At 43.4% G+C, this 12,376-nt stretch overlaps 1 protein-coding gene across 2 annotated transcripts in view; it reads right to left on the reverse strand.

The window, feature by feature from the left end:
- Nucleotides 1-12,376, reverse strand: part of SLC38A7 (solute carrier family 38 member 7) — a 456,284-nt gene that overhangs the window by 89,739 nt on the left and 354,169 nt on the right. For both annotated transcript variants that reach the window (XM_044081294.1, XM_044081293.1), the window contains exon 10: nucleotides 5,019-5,218. In XM_044081294.1, the coding sequence (XP_043937229.1) occupies nucleotides 5,019-5,218 (200 nt within the window). The remainder of the gene's footprint in view (nucleotides 1-5,018; nucleotides 5,219-12,376) is intronic.

Consider the following 12,376-nt stretch of genomic DNA (forward strand, 5'->3'; position numbering starts at 1 on the left):
GTTATTGCCAGAAGCAGAGCAGTTTTCCATGATACATATTTTAATTCTGCTGAATTGGCTGGCTCAAAAGGAGGTAAAGTTAGTTTTCCAACACAAAATTGAGGTCCCAAGTTGGTGTTGGTGCTCTCTGGGGCGGTCTTATGTTTTTAGCCCCTCTGAGGTACTGTTTTAGCAATGGATGAGAAAAAATAGGAGGATCTGTGTTGTAATGAGCAGAGATGGCAGAGGCGTGGATCTTAATGGATGAAAAAGATAGTCCTTTGTCCAGCATCTCAGTTAAGTATTGTAAAATTTGAGGAATATTTGGGACAAGAGGGTCAAAGCTTTGTGCCTGGTTCCAGGCACAGAATCTTCCACTTTTCTGAGTAAGATTTCCTGGTGCTAGGCCTCCTGGCCTCCAAAATTACATCCATAACAGCTTTAGAAAGAGATGTTGTCTGCTTGACTAATGGATTTACCATGCAGCCAGGTTTAAGGTTTTGAGCTGACTTTGCAGGATCTGATTGTTTTGTTGAGTCAGAAGGTGTGGAGTTTGAGGTAAAATCCATGGTGGGCCTTGAGCTAAGTTATTTAAGACTGGGTGCCAGTGATGGCGTGGCCAGTCTGGGGCAATCAGGATCATCTGTGGTTTTTCTTGTCTGGCTTTTAGGAGTACCTTTGAAAGGAGAGGCAGTGGTGGGAAGGCATAAACTTTTAGGCTTTTCCAGCTGAACAAGAGAGCATCCACTTTCCATGCCTTTGTGTGATAAGTCCGTGTGCAGAATTTTTGTAGTTGGCAATTCATTGAGGAGGCAAAAAGATCTATGTCTGGGCACCCCATTTTTGCGTTATCATGCTGAATACTTGTGTATTTAATTTCCACTCGTGAGGATCCATGATGTGTCTGCTTAAGTCATCTGCCAGAGTATTTTTCTTTCCTGGCAGGAATTGTGCTTGTAGATGAACTTGAAAGGTTAGAGCTGTATTCCACAAGGTCATGGCTTGTCTGCACAGGGGATAAGAATGAGTGCCCCCTTGCTTGTTTATGTACCACATAACTGTGGTGTTGTCTGTCTTCAATAACAGCTGTCCTGAATGCAGAAGGTCCTTGAAAGCTGTTAGGACATTTTGTACAGCCAACATCTCTTTTTGATTGATGTGAAGATGCATTTGGTCTGCGGTCCACTTGCCCTGAATACATTTTCCTGCTATGTGTGCTCCCCAGGTGTAATCTGAAGCATCTGTTGTTAAGGTCTGCCTGGCTGTGGGAAAAGTGAAAGGCTGTCCCTTGTTGAGGTGACATGCCTGTGCCCACCATCGAAACTCCTGTTGCAGGCAGGGAAGTAATGGTATTACTGCTTCCAAACTGTGACAGTGTTGAGTCCAAACACTTTTTAGGTACCATTGTAATTTCCTCATATGCAGTCTGGCATATGGAATTAGTAGAATGCAGGATGCCATGAATCCCAAGGCCTGCAGAATTTTTCTTGCAGGGAGTTGGGTTTTTGTTGCCATCAATTGAAAGTACTGAGTCAGTTGTCCTTGCTTGTCTGGCGTGAGATAAGCCATCTGGGCCATTGTATTTAAGCTGGCACCCAGGAATATTATCTCTTGTGAGGGCACTAGTTTTGACTTATTTTCATTTACTGTGTAGCCTAGGCAAATTAACAACCTTTTTACAAATGCCAGATGCTTTAGAAGAATGTCCTTGCTCTCTGCTTGAATAAGGCAGTCGTCCAGGTATGGATATATTTGAATTCCTTTTTGTCTGCAAAATGCAATTACTGGTGCCAGGCACTTTGTGAAGACCCTGGGTGCAGTAGATAAGCCAAAGGGCAGTGCAGAGAATTGGTAATGCATTGAACCAGCTATGAATCTGAGGTATCTTCTGCAGTTTTGTCTGATAAGGACATGCAGGTATGCCTCTGAGGTCCAAAGTAACAAGCCACGCCTTCTTGTCCAGCATGGGAAGAAGCTCCTGTAGCATCAACATTTTGAATTTCAGAACATCCAGGTAAGTATTTAGAGTAGAAAGGTCTAGTATGGGTCTCCAGGCTTTGTCCTTTCTGGGGACCAGGAAAACTCTTGAGTAAAATACTTATCCTTGTTCCTGTTGTGGCACTTTTTGAATAGCTCTCATGTCCATGAGGGCTGTAATTTGTTTTTGTGCCTCTGCCTATTGACTTTGTGGCAGGTCTGGCATTCCTTTTAGCCATGGTAGAGTGTGAAAGTGGAACCTGTAACCTTGAGACACAATATTTAGAACCCATTTGTCTCGGGTGACTATATGCCAATTTTGAGAAAAAAGTGCTAGTTTTCCCCCTAAGGGAGCTGCCAACAGGTAAGTGCTTGGCATTCGAAGGGGGAAGTCATTGGGACTGTTTCCTGTAAGGTTGTGACTGATCTTCACCTCCTTTTGGGGTTGAAGCACCCCACTGTCGTGGTCTGTAAGAGCCTTGGGGCTGAGATCTGCCTCTTGGGCGTTTGTATCTGCCTCTTTGTGGTCTGTCTGACACTGGAAAGGACCAATTCTTTGAAGGCCAATTTCTGCTAAATTGAGGTGGCTGTACCTGTAAGAAATCCTTCACTGTTTGCATAGATTTTGCCTTATCCTCCATTTTCTTTAATACCTCTTCTGCCTTGACACCAAATAAAATATCCTGCTGTAAAGGAGCATCCAATAATTTAGCCTTAACATGATCAGGTAAACCTTGTTCTTTTAACCAATCATGCCTTCGAATCACAGATCCTGTAACTGCTGCTCTACAAGAAGCCTCTAATGAATCAAAACCACATTGCAGAGTATGTTTTCCCACTTGCTCAGCTGCATGCAGTAAATCCTGCATTTCCTTATAGTCAGGATGTTCTGAACTTGCAATCATTTTCTGTTTTAACAGAGACATTAAATATTGTTGGTATTTAAGCATGTGAAACTGGCAATTTAAAGCTCTCACTGCTAAAGTTGCAGAGGTGTAAACTTTCTTCCCCCCATCTGTCTAATGCTCTAGAATCCCTGTCAGAGGGAAATGGATTTTTAGCCGTGGAAGCCTTTACCCCTTTGGGACCCTGGGAAATAGTTTCTGGGTCAGCAACAGGGTTTTATAAAGAAATTTGTGAGAGTCAGGGACTCTGTAGTACCTGTCTGGCTTGACTGGAGCAGGGGGCAAAGAATCAGGGTTTAAACTGCGTTCAGAAAACACATCATCCACAATATCTAACACAGGCGGAATAGCAAGGGGCCTGTGCTGAGGCAATAAAAGAAGTCTCTGAGCCTTTTCTTGGATTCTGAGTAATCCTGGCCCTTTCAATGGAAATGCTCCCTCATGGTATGTAAAGTTTCTCCAAAAGAATAATCCTCAGGAGGAGAGGCTGAAGGAATTGATTCTTCAACATCAGAGTCCTCATAGGGGGGTAAAGAGTATCCCTGGTCTGAAGAGGAATCAGAAGAGATGGAAACCTGGTCAGAGGAGTCATAGTCTGTATCCTGCCTCGGCCTTTTATCTGGAGGGGAATGGGTACCCCTGATCAGAGTAATTAAGTCTTCGGCCATTTTGAGCATCTGTCTTTTAGGCATGGAGGCCTGTCCAGGTGAATGTTGTACTTGCTTCTTTGTCTTTAATGGAGTTTTAGACTTGGCTGTAGTTTTTATTTTAAGCTGAGAAGGTTTGAAAACACCATCAGAAGCCGATGCCTGCTCAGCAGCTCCGGACCCATCTGAAGGGTTAGTTTCCGTAGGACCAACACCTTGAGTATCCAGAGGCCTAGACAGCTCCACGTGGGAGTCGGAGGTGGCCTGCGGCTCTGAGGTAGTGGGTGTCAGGGGCTGCAAAAGCGCCTCACTGAGAACTGGCGACTGGCCTAGAAGAGGCTTCATCGTCAGTTTTGGGCCTCGGATACCTGTCCTTATCTTTGTCTTTGCATTTTTTGTGTATTCCGGTCGTTGGTTGTTCCGACGGCATGGTATAATTAAACCTTCAGCCAAAGTAATGGCGAGCAAAATCAAACCGATGTTTAATAGTACGTTTGTTAAATCTAGCACAAAACCGACAACTAGTGACATCGTGGTCTGGGCCTAGGTATGGAATACAGTAAGAATGAAAATCCTTATGAGGTATTTGCTTCCCACAAGAAATACAATTATTAACTTTTACTGACATCGGTCTGAGGCAAGAAAAAGTTTCCCCAACGGGGTACTTAGCTTTATTGAAGACTTTGTTTCTGAAATTCGGATTGAAAATCTCAGGAGCCGGCCAACCGGCACTTGCAAACTGCTTTTGCTTCAGGCACCGCTCGGCAAGAAAGACTGAAGAAAATGGCGTCGGCTGCATCTTATATACCCCTGGCGCACTGACATCAGTGAAGAGGCAACAGCAACTGATGCTGGACCAAGACTTTGGAACTCTGGCCGACTGCGGAACCGCCTGACGGCAGGATAACCCAAGTGTAATGACTGCAGCAGTGAAACACGATGAACATCTGATTTGACGTCTGCGAGTAGCAGGAACACCTGGTGTATGGCTGGAGGCTGAAAAGTTCTGAGGGCTGGTGCACGCAGATGTCACATTTATGGCCCACATACATGTCAACAAGTCAGACATCCGACGCACCATCAGGGACTGGAAAAGCTTTGGAAACCTGGCCAGACAAGCTGATCATAAACCCACTAGTGAATACTGCAACATTGGAATAGAAGGATATCTACTCTTACCTGATGACACAAGCTAAGGGACACACAGAAATCACAAGCACAGATAAAGATGTTGAGAGAATGCATAAACTATGCACTGAAAAAGCTGTAAAGCACTGAAGGAAATGCGAATTAAAAAAACTGAAAACAAAATATAATCATTGCATCTACATCACAATCTCAGACGCACATAAAAAAGTAACACTCTTGTTAGCTTCTGGCTGGTGTAGCATCTGCTTTTTAATGCCATAGGCAGACACACAGTAATTAAAAATACTGATAACACACTGATAACATAAGCAACTAAGACATATATACATGCATTACAAAGCACAGCAAACTACAGTCCTACCTGGGAAGACGAAGATGAAGCAGGCAGCTAATCCCCCAATCACAGAAATAACTTTTCCTATGTCAGGAATAAAGAGCGCCAAGATCAAGGTAAGGAAGAACCAAACTGTTGTTTGTAGGATTCGACGTCTTTTTTCTCGCCATACATCAACTTCCACAGTTTCTCCTCTGTACCTCAGCCATAGCCCTTCAATAACTGCCCTATCAAGAGCAAAGAAACAATGCCCAAGAACAATGGTTAATAAGGCCACTCTGACTAATCCAATGGCCGGTAGGTGATGAGAGTGGTTTACAACAAGGAAAGTTACAATTCATATGGACTGCAGATGGACCATTAGAGTTAAAAAAAAAAAATGAGAGGCAGGACTAAAAATAAAGGTATTCAGCACATAAAACTGCAGACAGAGATCATAAAACAAAGACTGACATTCACTGCCAAGCAAAATTAAGACTTTGTGGTTCCAAGCTGATTAGTTGAGTGTATGCCAAACATCAAAGCCGTAAGGGGACATTCTAAGACAAAGTGGTCATACGTCAGGGTGTGTGGGGGGCATGCAGGGGCTTCTCCTCTGCACCTTCTTTCTAAACATAGTTAAAGTCCAAGGTCACTTAATTTTGGGATGGTGCAGAAAACCCTTTTAAACATCATATCAACATTTTTTTTTTTGTTGTTGACAGTGTATGAGCATCTCAACTACACTGTCTAGCAAATCAGGGCACCACAATTTCAATCCAGATTTTAGTCTGTGTGTATGCAGCAACAAAAGGGGAGAAGAGCTGCTCATATCACATTAAACTAGAAATGCAGAGGAGGTGGAACAATAAAAACTTAAAACAGTTATCCCCCGTGAACTGGAATACTCTAACAACATTTAAGTACCAAGAGGAGTCTCAGAAGGGGGGGGGGGGGTCAAGCTCCTAATGGTTCCTTTGAAGTGGTGCATCTGGTACTTAAGTATCGCTGACAGCAGGAAGCTTTCCAGAACAAACCACACACATGAAAATAACAAGATGGCACACCAACCTAATGCACAGACAGCAGATGGAAGGTAATTCTGCACTGCAAAATAATGGCAATGACATTTAAAGTGAGTAAGAGATATTATTTCTTTATGCTGGAAAGCAGTTCAGGATGTTGACAATAATGTCCCTTATGTCAAGAGGGGAAAATTTTCTAAAAACAATAACTGACCCTTAGCTAGGGAACACTAATTGTGACTTAAGTTAGTTCCACAAGAAAAAGTACAGTTGTGCGAGTACATTCACAAGGATGGCAGATGCTCAAATAGAAGGGTCACTATTTACTACTATTCATTATCCATGGGAATTAGTCATACGTGGACATCCACCACTCTGGACTGACTTCCTGTTTTGACTAAACACTAAAAAAACTATTTTCAGTTTTCTACAGGTGGTGATTGAATTAGTTACTCCCTAATTCCCCACCAGTTCTATGTGATATGTGTCACAATCCCTCCTCAGACAAAAAGGTAATACATAAAATGATCTATGAAAATCCAAAAGATAAATTCAGTATTACACTTTAGCTGAATCATTAAAATATCCTGCAATTTTAGAATATTTTAGAAAGTACAAGTAAAAGTTCTGTATCTGACAAAAATTAAAACTCCCCACCCAGCATACAAACTAAGTTACCACTACAAATCAAAGTACTGCAATGACTACCTTAAGGCTAGTCCTTATGACTAGACAATGACAACCTCAAGGCTAGTCCTGATGACTGGATGGGTAAGCAAAAATTTATACCAAGGTTGCCAACTCCCTGCTTGACCTCAGAGTTGGACTCTTTTACGTGTCTGACAAGGGAGGCACAAACTGTCTGCTTAGAGGTGCATATGGCTAAGCATCTTATACTCCTTGTGGCTCTTTCCTTGTATTGTTTTAATGTTTTCATGTTCCTAACAAAAACAATGCTCCATTATCAGGTATTAAATTAACAGTTAAAGAGGAAGCGAGAGAGAAATATTTAAAGTTGATTCATTAGTTAAATGGATACTGTTTCACTCCAACCAACAGACAATAATGAAGCCCTCACATATCCACAAGACATTTCTGTGGGGCATCACGATATTGGCAGATGTCCATGGCTTAACCTAGGGCAGTACATAAGCAAATACTTAATTTTTATTGGATAAGAATGGCGATGTAGCATTAGTTCTAGGTGAAGACATAGTTTTCTCAAAACCAGAAAGTAAATACCAGTTTGGATCAGTATTTATACTAAACTTCTCCACAGCAGAAAAACATATTCTTATGGGAAGTAATACAAGCCGAACATCTGTTCACATTGATTGGAAACAAATGGAAACCAACAAAGTCTCTCCCTTTTTAAAGTCCTTTCCTGTAGGAAACTAAAAAATGTCAAGAAGGCCAAAAATTGCCATATAAAGTTACATGAATCCCCAAGGCTGCCATCTACTAAAGAGTCAAAACACAGACTTGAGACAAAAAATAAAAAGTGTGCAGCTTCTGTTAACAGAAAATGAATACTGACTTTGTATTCAAATAACACACTACATAAACAATGTGCTTATTACACGGTTTTATTAGAAAAAATACAGTTTCGTACAAAGACTTAAAGAGCTTTCAAACTTTCCCAAAGTGGAGCTGAACTCCTCCCTTTGCCCAGGATATTGGCCTAATGCCTGGCTAAAAGGAAGAGCAGACTATTCCTTCTGCACTTCTATCTTTGGTAGAAAAATCACAACCAAGTGTGCCATAGTGGGTGAGGATAATGCCTTTGAAGGAAATATGGACAGGTTTCTCTTTTGGTTCACACATATAACTCACCCCTCTAATCTTAGTTTGGTGAGATGGAAAGACTACAATCCCTAAAGGTACTGAAAATAGGCTCAGTGTTTAAGAACTGTACTTCATAGAAACTCATTTTGAGGTAAAGGCAAAGATGAGGAGGTAAAAGTGAGACAAGACTGCATTCCTCCATCTCACATCCTTCACCTCCAGATTAAAATGTCAGAACCAGGAATGGGAGGTGGAAACCAATCTGCAGCACCGGTTCTTTTATTTTAATACATACAGTCATGTGACTACCCTCATATTAATGCACTGTGTTCATAAGGATCACTGCTGCATCACTCATTATCTACGTGAAGAGTTCTGCAGTAATTACTTACTCAGTGTCAGGCTCACAGTACACCTTGAAGGACTGTGGCAAAGCCTGCTCTGACACTGGACTGAATGTCCACTATTACATTCTGTTCAACGCTGGATGGCACTCCACTTGGATACCACACAGACTCTCTTGAGTTACGGCATTCCTGAAAAATACTGTTGTAGTGTCTGCTGCCTTAAATGTGCCCTTACCTATCACACCAGAGTTTTGCCAAAGGACTTTTAGTAAACATAAATAATATCAGCCAGACATTTTTAAAGAACATTTTTGACTCTGGTCTGACTTGTTGCCTGTGATAAAGAAGGAGAAGAACTGGTCACACTGTCTGATTTTCTTTCTTCATAGCACCCAAGTTGTCTAAGCACATTCAAATAAAGTAATATTTTCTTCTTTTTGTTCTCAGGGTTGGGGTAAATACTTCAGCCGTACCCTTTTATTTAAGGCCAATTCTGACACTACCATAAGGAAAATGGATGGTTTAGTTCTAAGCCTTACTCTGTCCTTATCAAGTGTATATGGCTCTTTAAACATTACTGGCTTAGGTCAGAGAGAAAGGAAGTTTCTCAGATCTACCCAAATAAATGATTGTGATGATTCTCTGCATTCCATAGCACAATATGCTTTGTGAGGTCAGTTGGTCAGTAATTAGTGGGGTGAGTGAAAGGGCCTTCTTTGGACTTAGAAAATAACAGCCCACTTCCAGATATCAGGGATACAGCCAATTTTTAACTTATCAAGAATTTGCATAATGGATTATATAAAGAAGTTATGTTTTCACCATAACGTTCCCTCTAAGTAGTTGTACTTCATTTGTCTTCAATCTGTGGGGATCCGGATCCAGATTGGATCTGAGACGGCAGCTTCACCAGCATCTTATCCGAGCTCCAAGCTCCTTCCCTTACCCATATTATCCCTCCATCCCCTTCCTTCCCTCAGATCGAGTTTGCTGCACCATCAACCTAAGCCCGACCCAATTAGACCTTACCACAACAGGTTATATACAAACCTAACAAGTATGAACAGGAGAGTTGCAGAGGTGCCCTCTCCCACCTACCAGTGTAATAAAACAATGATAAGCTCAAGGGGAAGGAAGGAGGGATGGCTGAAGACAAATAAAGTACAACTACTTAGATGGAATGTTATGGTGAGGACTTAATGTCTTTATCTGAAGAAGTTTACTTCATTTTCTCTTCAACCTCTGGGACAGAGTCCCCAGCTACTAAAAACCTGGGTGGCCCTCATGTAAGGATATTCCGGAGCACCGCAGAGACAAAGGATGCTCTCCCTCTAGATATCATGTCCAGTTTATAGTGAGAAATAAAGGTATGAGATGAAGACCAAGTGCCGCAGAACAAATATCATCCAGTGACACCCTGGACCAAAAAGCTGCCGAGGTAGCCATGGACCTGGTAGAATGTGCTTTTACTTGACCCCGAGGTGACATGCCCTTGTCTTTGTATACCTGAAGGATACAATGAGAGATCCATTGAGCCAAAGTTACCTTGGACATTGTTTTGCCAAGAAAGGTTAGAGTAAGACACAAATAACTGGTTGGACTTGCGAAAGGCCTTAATTCTGTGTAAGTAAGGCCTCAGTTGTCTATGTATGTCTAAACAAGTGCAATTTATATTCACCCCTGTTCTGAAAATTTGGGAAGAACATAGGTAAGTTAATCGTCTGGTTGATATTGGTCTCAGAAGCCACTTTGGGAAGAAAGGATGGATTGGTATGAAGTGACACCCTGTCCTTATGGAAAACCATATATGGTGCTTTGATAGACAACCCCTGAAGTTCTGAAACCCTCCTAGCCGAGGTGATAGCTACTAGGAAGGTCATTTTCCAAGATAAAAATTTTAGGTCTACTGATGCAGCCAGCTCAAAGGGTGGAGCAACCAGAGCCTGTAAAACCAAAGTCAAGTCCCAAGGAGGGGCAGGTTCCTTCACCGGGGGTCTTAAAAGAAAGGTACCTTTAAATAAAGGTTTTACAAAGTCTAGAGGATGCTAAAGAAATCATGTTCTCCCCAGTATGGAAATTGGAAATGGCAGCCAGTTGAACTTTTACAGTAGATTAGCTAGCACCCTGATGGAATATATATGCCAAGAATTCCAATATCGCCAGGACGGGAGCTGTGAAAGGGTCCAGGTCCCTTTGAGAAGCCCAAACGGAGAAATGCTTCTATTTACTATGGGAAGGCTTCCTGGTAAATGATTTGTGAACTTCCACCAGAATAGTCTTGACCGGAGAGGATAAACTCGGAATCCTAGCTATAAAAGGAACTGGAGCAGCCAAGCAGTGAGCTTTAAATGGTCTAAGTTTGGATGAGGAACCCCCTAGGGGTGAGAGATGAGATCCGGAATAGGATCTAAGATCCATGGAGGAGGTAGTAGATGAGACCAGAGGAAGAGTAACCATACCTGGTGAGGCCAAAATGGGGCAATGAGGATCACTTTGCTTCACAGGCTGTGAGCCTTCTGGACAAATTTCGAAATAAGAGGTAATGGGGGGTAAGCATAAAGAAGACCGGGAGACCAAGCGTTGACTGGAGCGTCTCTGGGGGACTCCCCATGCGGGGAGTTCAGAGCGAAGAACTCGCTGCACTTCGCGTTGGAAGGAGATGCGAAGAGATCGCAGCAAGGCCAACCCCACTAGAGGAAGATCTGCTCTGCTACCAAAGGAGTCAGACACCACTCGTAAGGCATCAGAATAGTCCTGCTCAGTTTGTCCAGCAGTATGTTGGACTGTCCCGGAATGTGCACTGGTACCAGAAACTGGCTGCTGGAAATCGCCCATTCCCACACTCTCATGGCCTTGTGACAAAGGGGGTTAGATCTGGTCCCTCCCTGATTGTTGATGTACCAGACCACTGACATGTTGTCTGGCTGAATTGCAATAGTTCCCAGAGGGAGAAAAGCATTAAGGGCCTGCAACGCCAAAAGGACCGCCCTCATCTCCAGAACAATGTTATGCAACCTGGTCTCATTCGGGGACCACATGCCCTGGACTGACCTTCCCGAGCAATGCCCCCCCCCCCCAGCTGGGAGGCGTCCATGGTCACCGTGGCTTGGGGAGGGGCTGCAATAAACGGGTGTCCCTCAGCCAGTTCCTCCACCACAGGAGGGACTCCCTGCCAGCCCTGCTGATGCGTATTGGATGCGTCACCGGTAGATCTAACCATACGGTAGATCTAACCATGACCATTGGACTGCTAATGTCCACTGTAGTACCCGCATACGTAGACTAGCACAAGGAAGAAGAGTAATGGTGGCTGCCATGGAACCAAGAGTTTGTAGTACCATCTCTGCTGAGGGGATGCGAGACTGCGTGATCAAGGACACATGGAGTAGTAAGCTCCAAATTCTTTCCGGGGTTAGAAAAAATCATTTGCAAAGTGTCTATCCTTGCTCCAATACACTCTAGAACCTGGACTAGGTTCAGAGAATACATGGATGTGTTGATAGTGATTCTCAGATGACCGGACAGCTTCAAATAATAGTCTCTGGCTTGACAAAGTAGATGCTTGGTGGGAGCAACAAGGAGCCAATCATCCAGGTACGGAAAGACCTGTATACTGTGTAGCTTCAGGTGAGCCACTACAACTGCCATGACCTTGGTAAACACTCTGGGGCCTGTAGTGAGATTGAAGGGTAGGGCTGGAAACTTATAACAATTGGCCCCTAGCCGGAAGCAGAGGAACCACCTGGAGCATCTGTGAATCTTTATATGGAAGTAGGCATCCTGGAGATCTATCGAGCACATCCAGTCTTTCTTCTGCAGGTAGGGCAGGATGGACTGCAACATGACCATCCAGAACTTCTCTTTGGCAACTGACAGGTTGAGGGTGGAAAGATCCAGAATAGGTCTTAGGTCCCCCATCTTTTTTTGGCACCAAAAAGAACCTGGAATAGATGCCAGATCCAGACTGATCTTGGGGGGAAGGGTTGGATGACTTGTTTCTTTTGCAGCTTGTTTATTTCGAGCACTGCTACCTCCCCCTTTGCACGGCTGGTATGTCTGGGAGGTGTTTTGGGGGATGAGGAGATACTACAAAGGGGATGAAATAGCCTCTGGATATGATCTGAAGCACCCAACGGTCTGTTGACACGGACTCCCATGCTGTTAGATGCAACGAAAGATGACCCCCGACTGCCTCCAGAGCAGAGCAGTCAGGCAGCCCTTCAGGGCTGCTGCACAGGCCTGTCTGAGA

This window comes from Protopterus annectens, chromosome 8.part0 (assembly GCF_019279795.1).
Source record: "Protopterus annectens isolate FY-2018-M chromosome 8.part0, PAN1.0, whole genome shotgun sequence".
Classification (NCBI taxonomy): Eukaryota; Metazoa; Chordata; order Ceratodontiformes; family Protopteridae; genus Protopterus; species Protopterus annectens.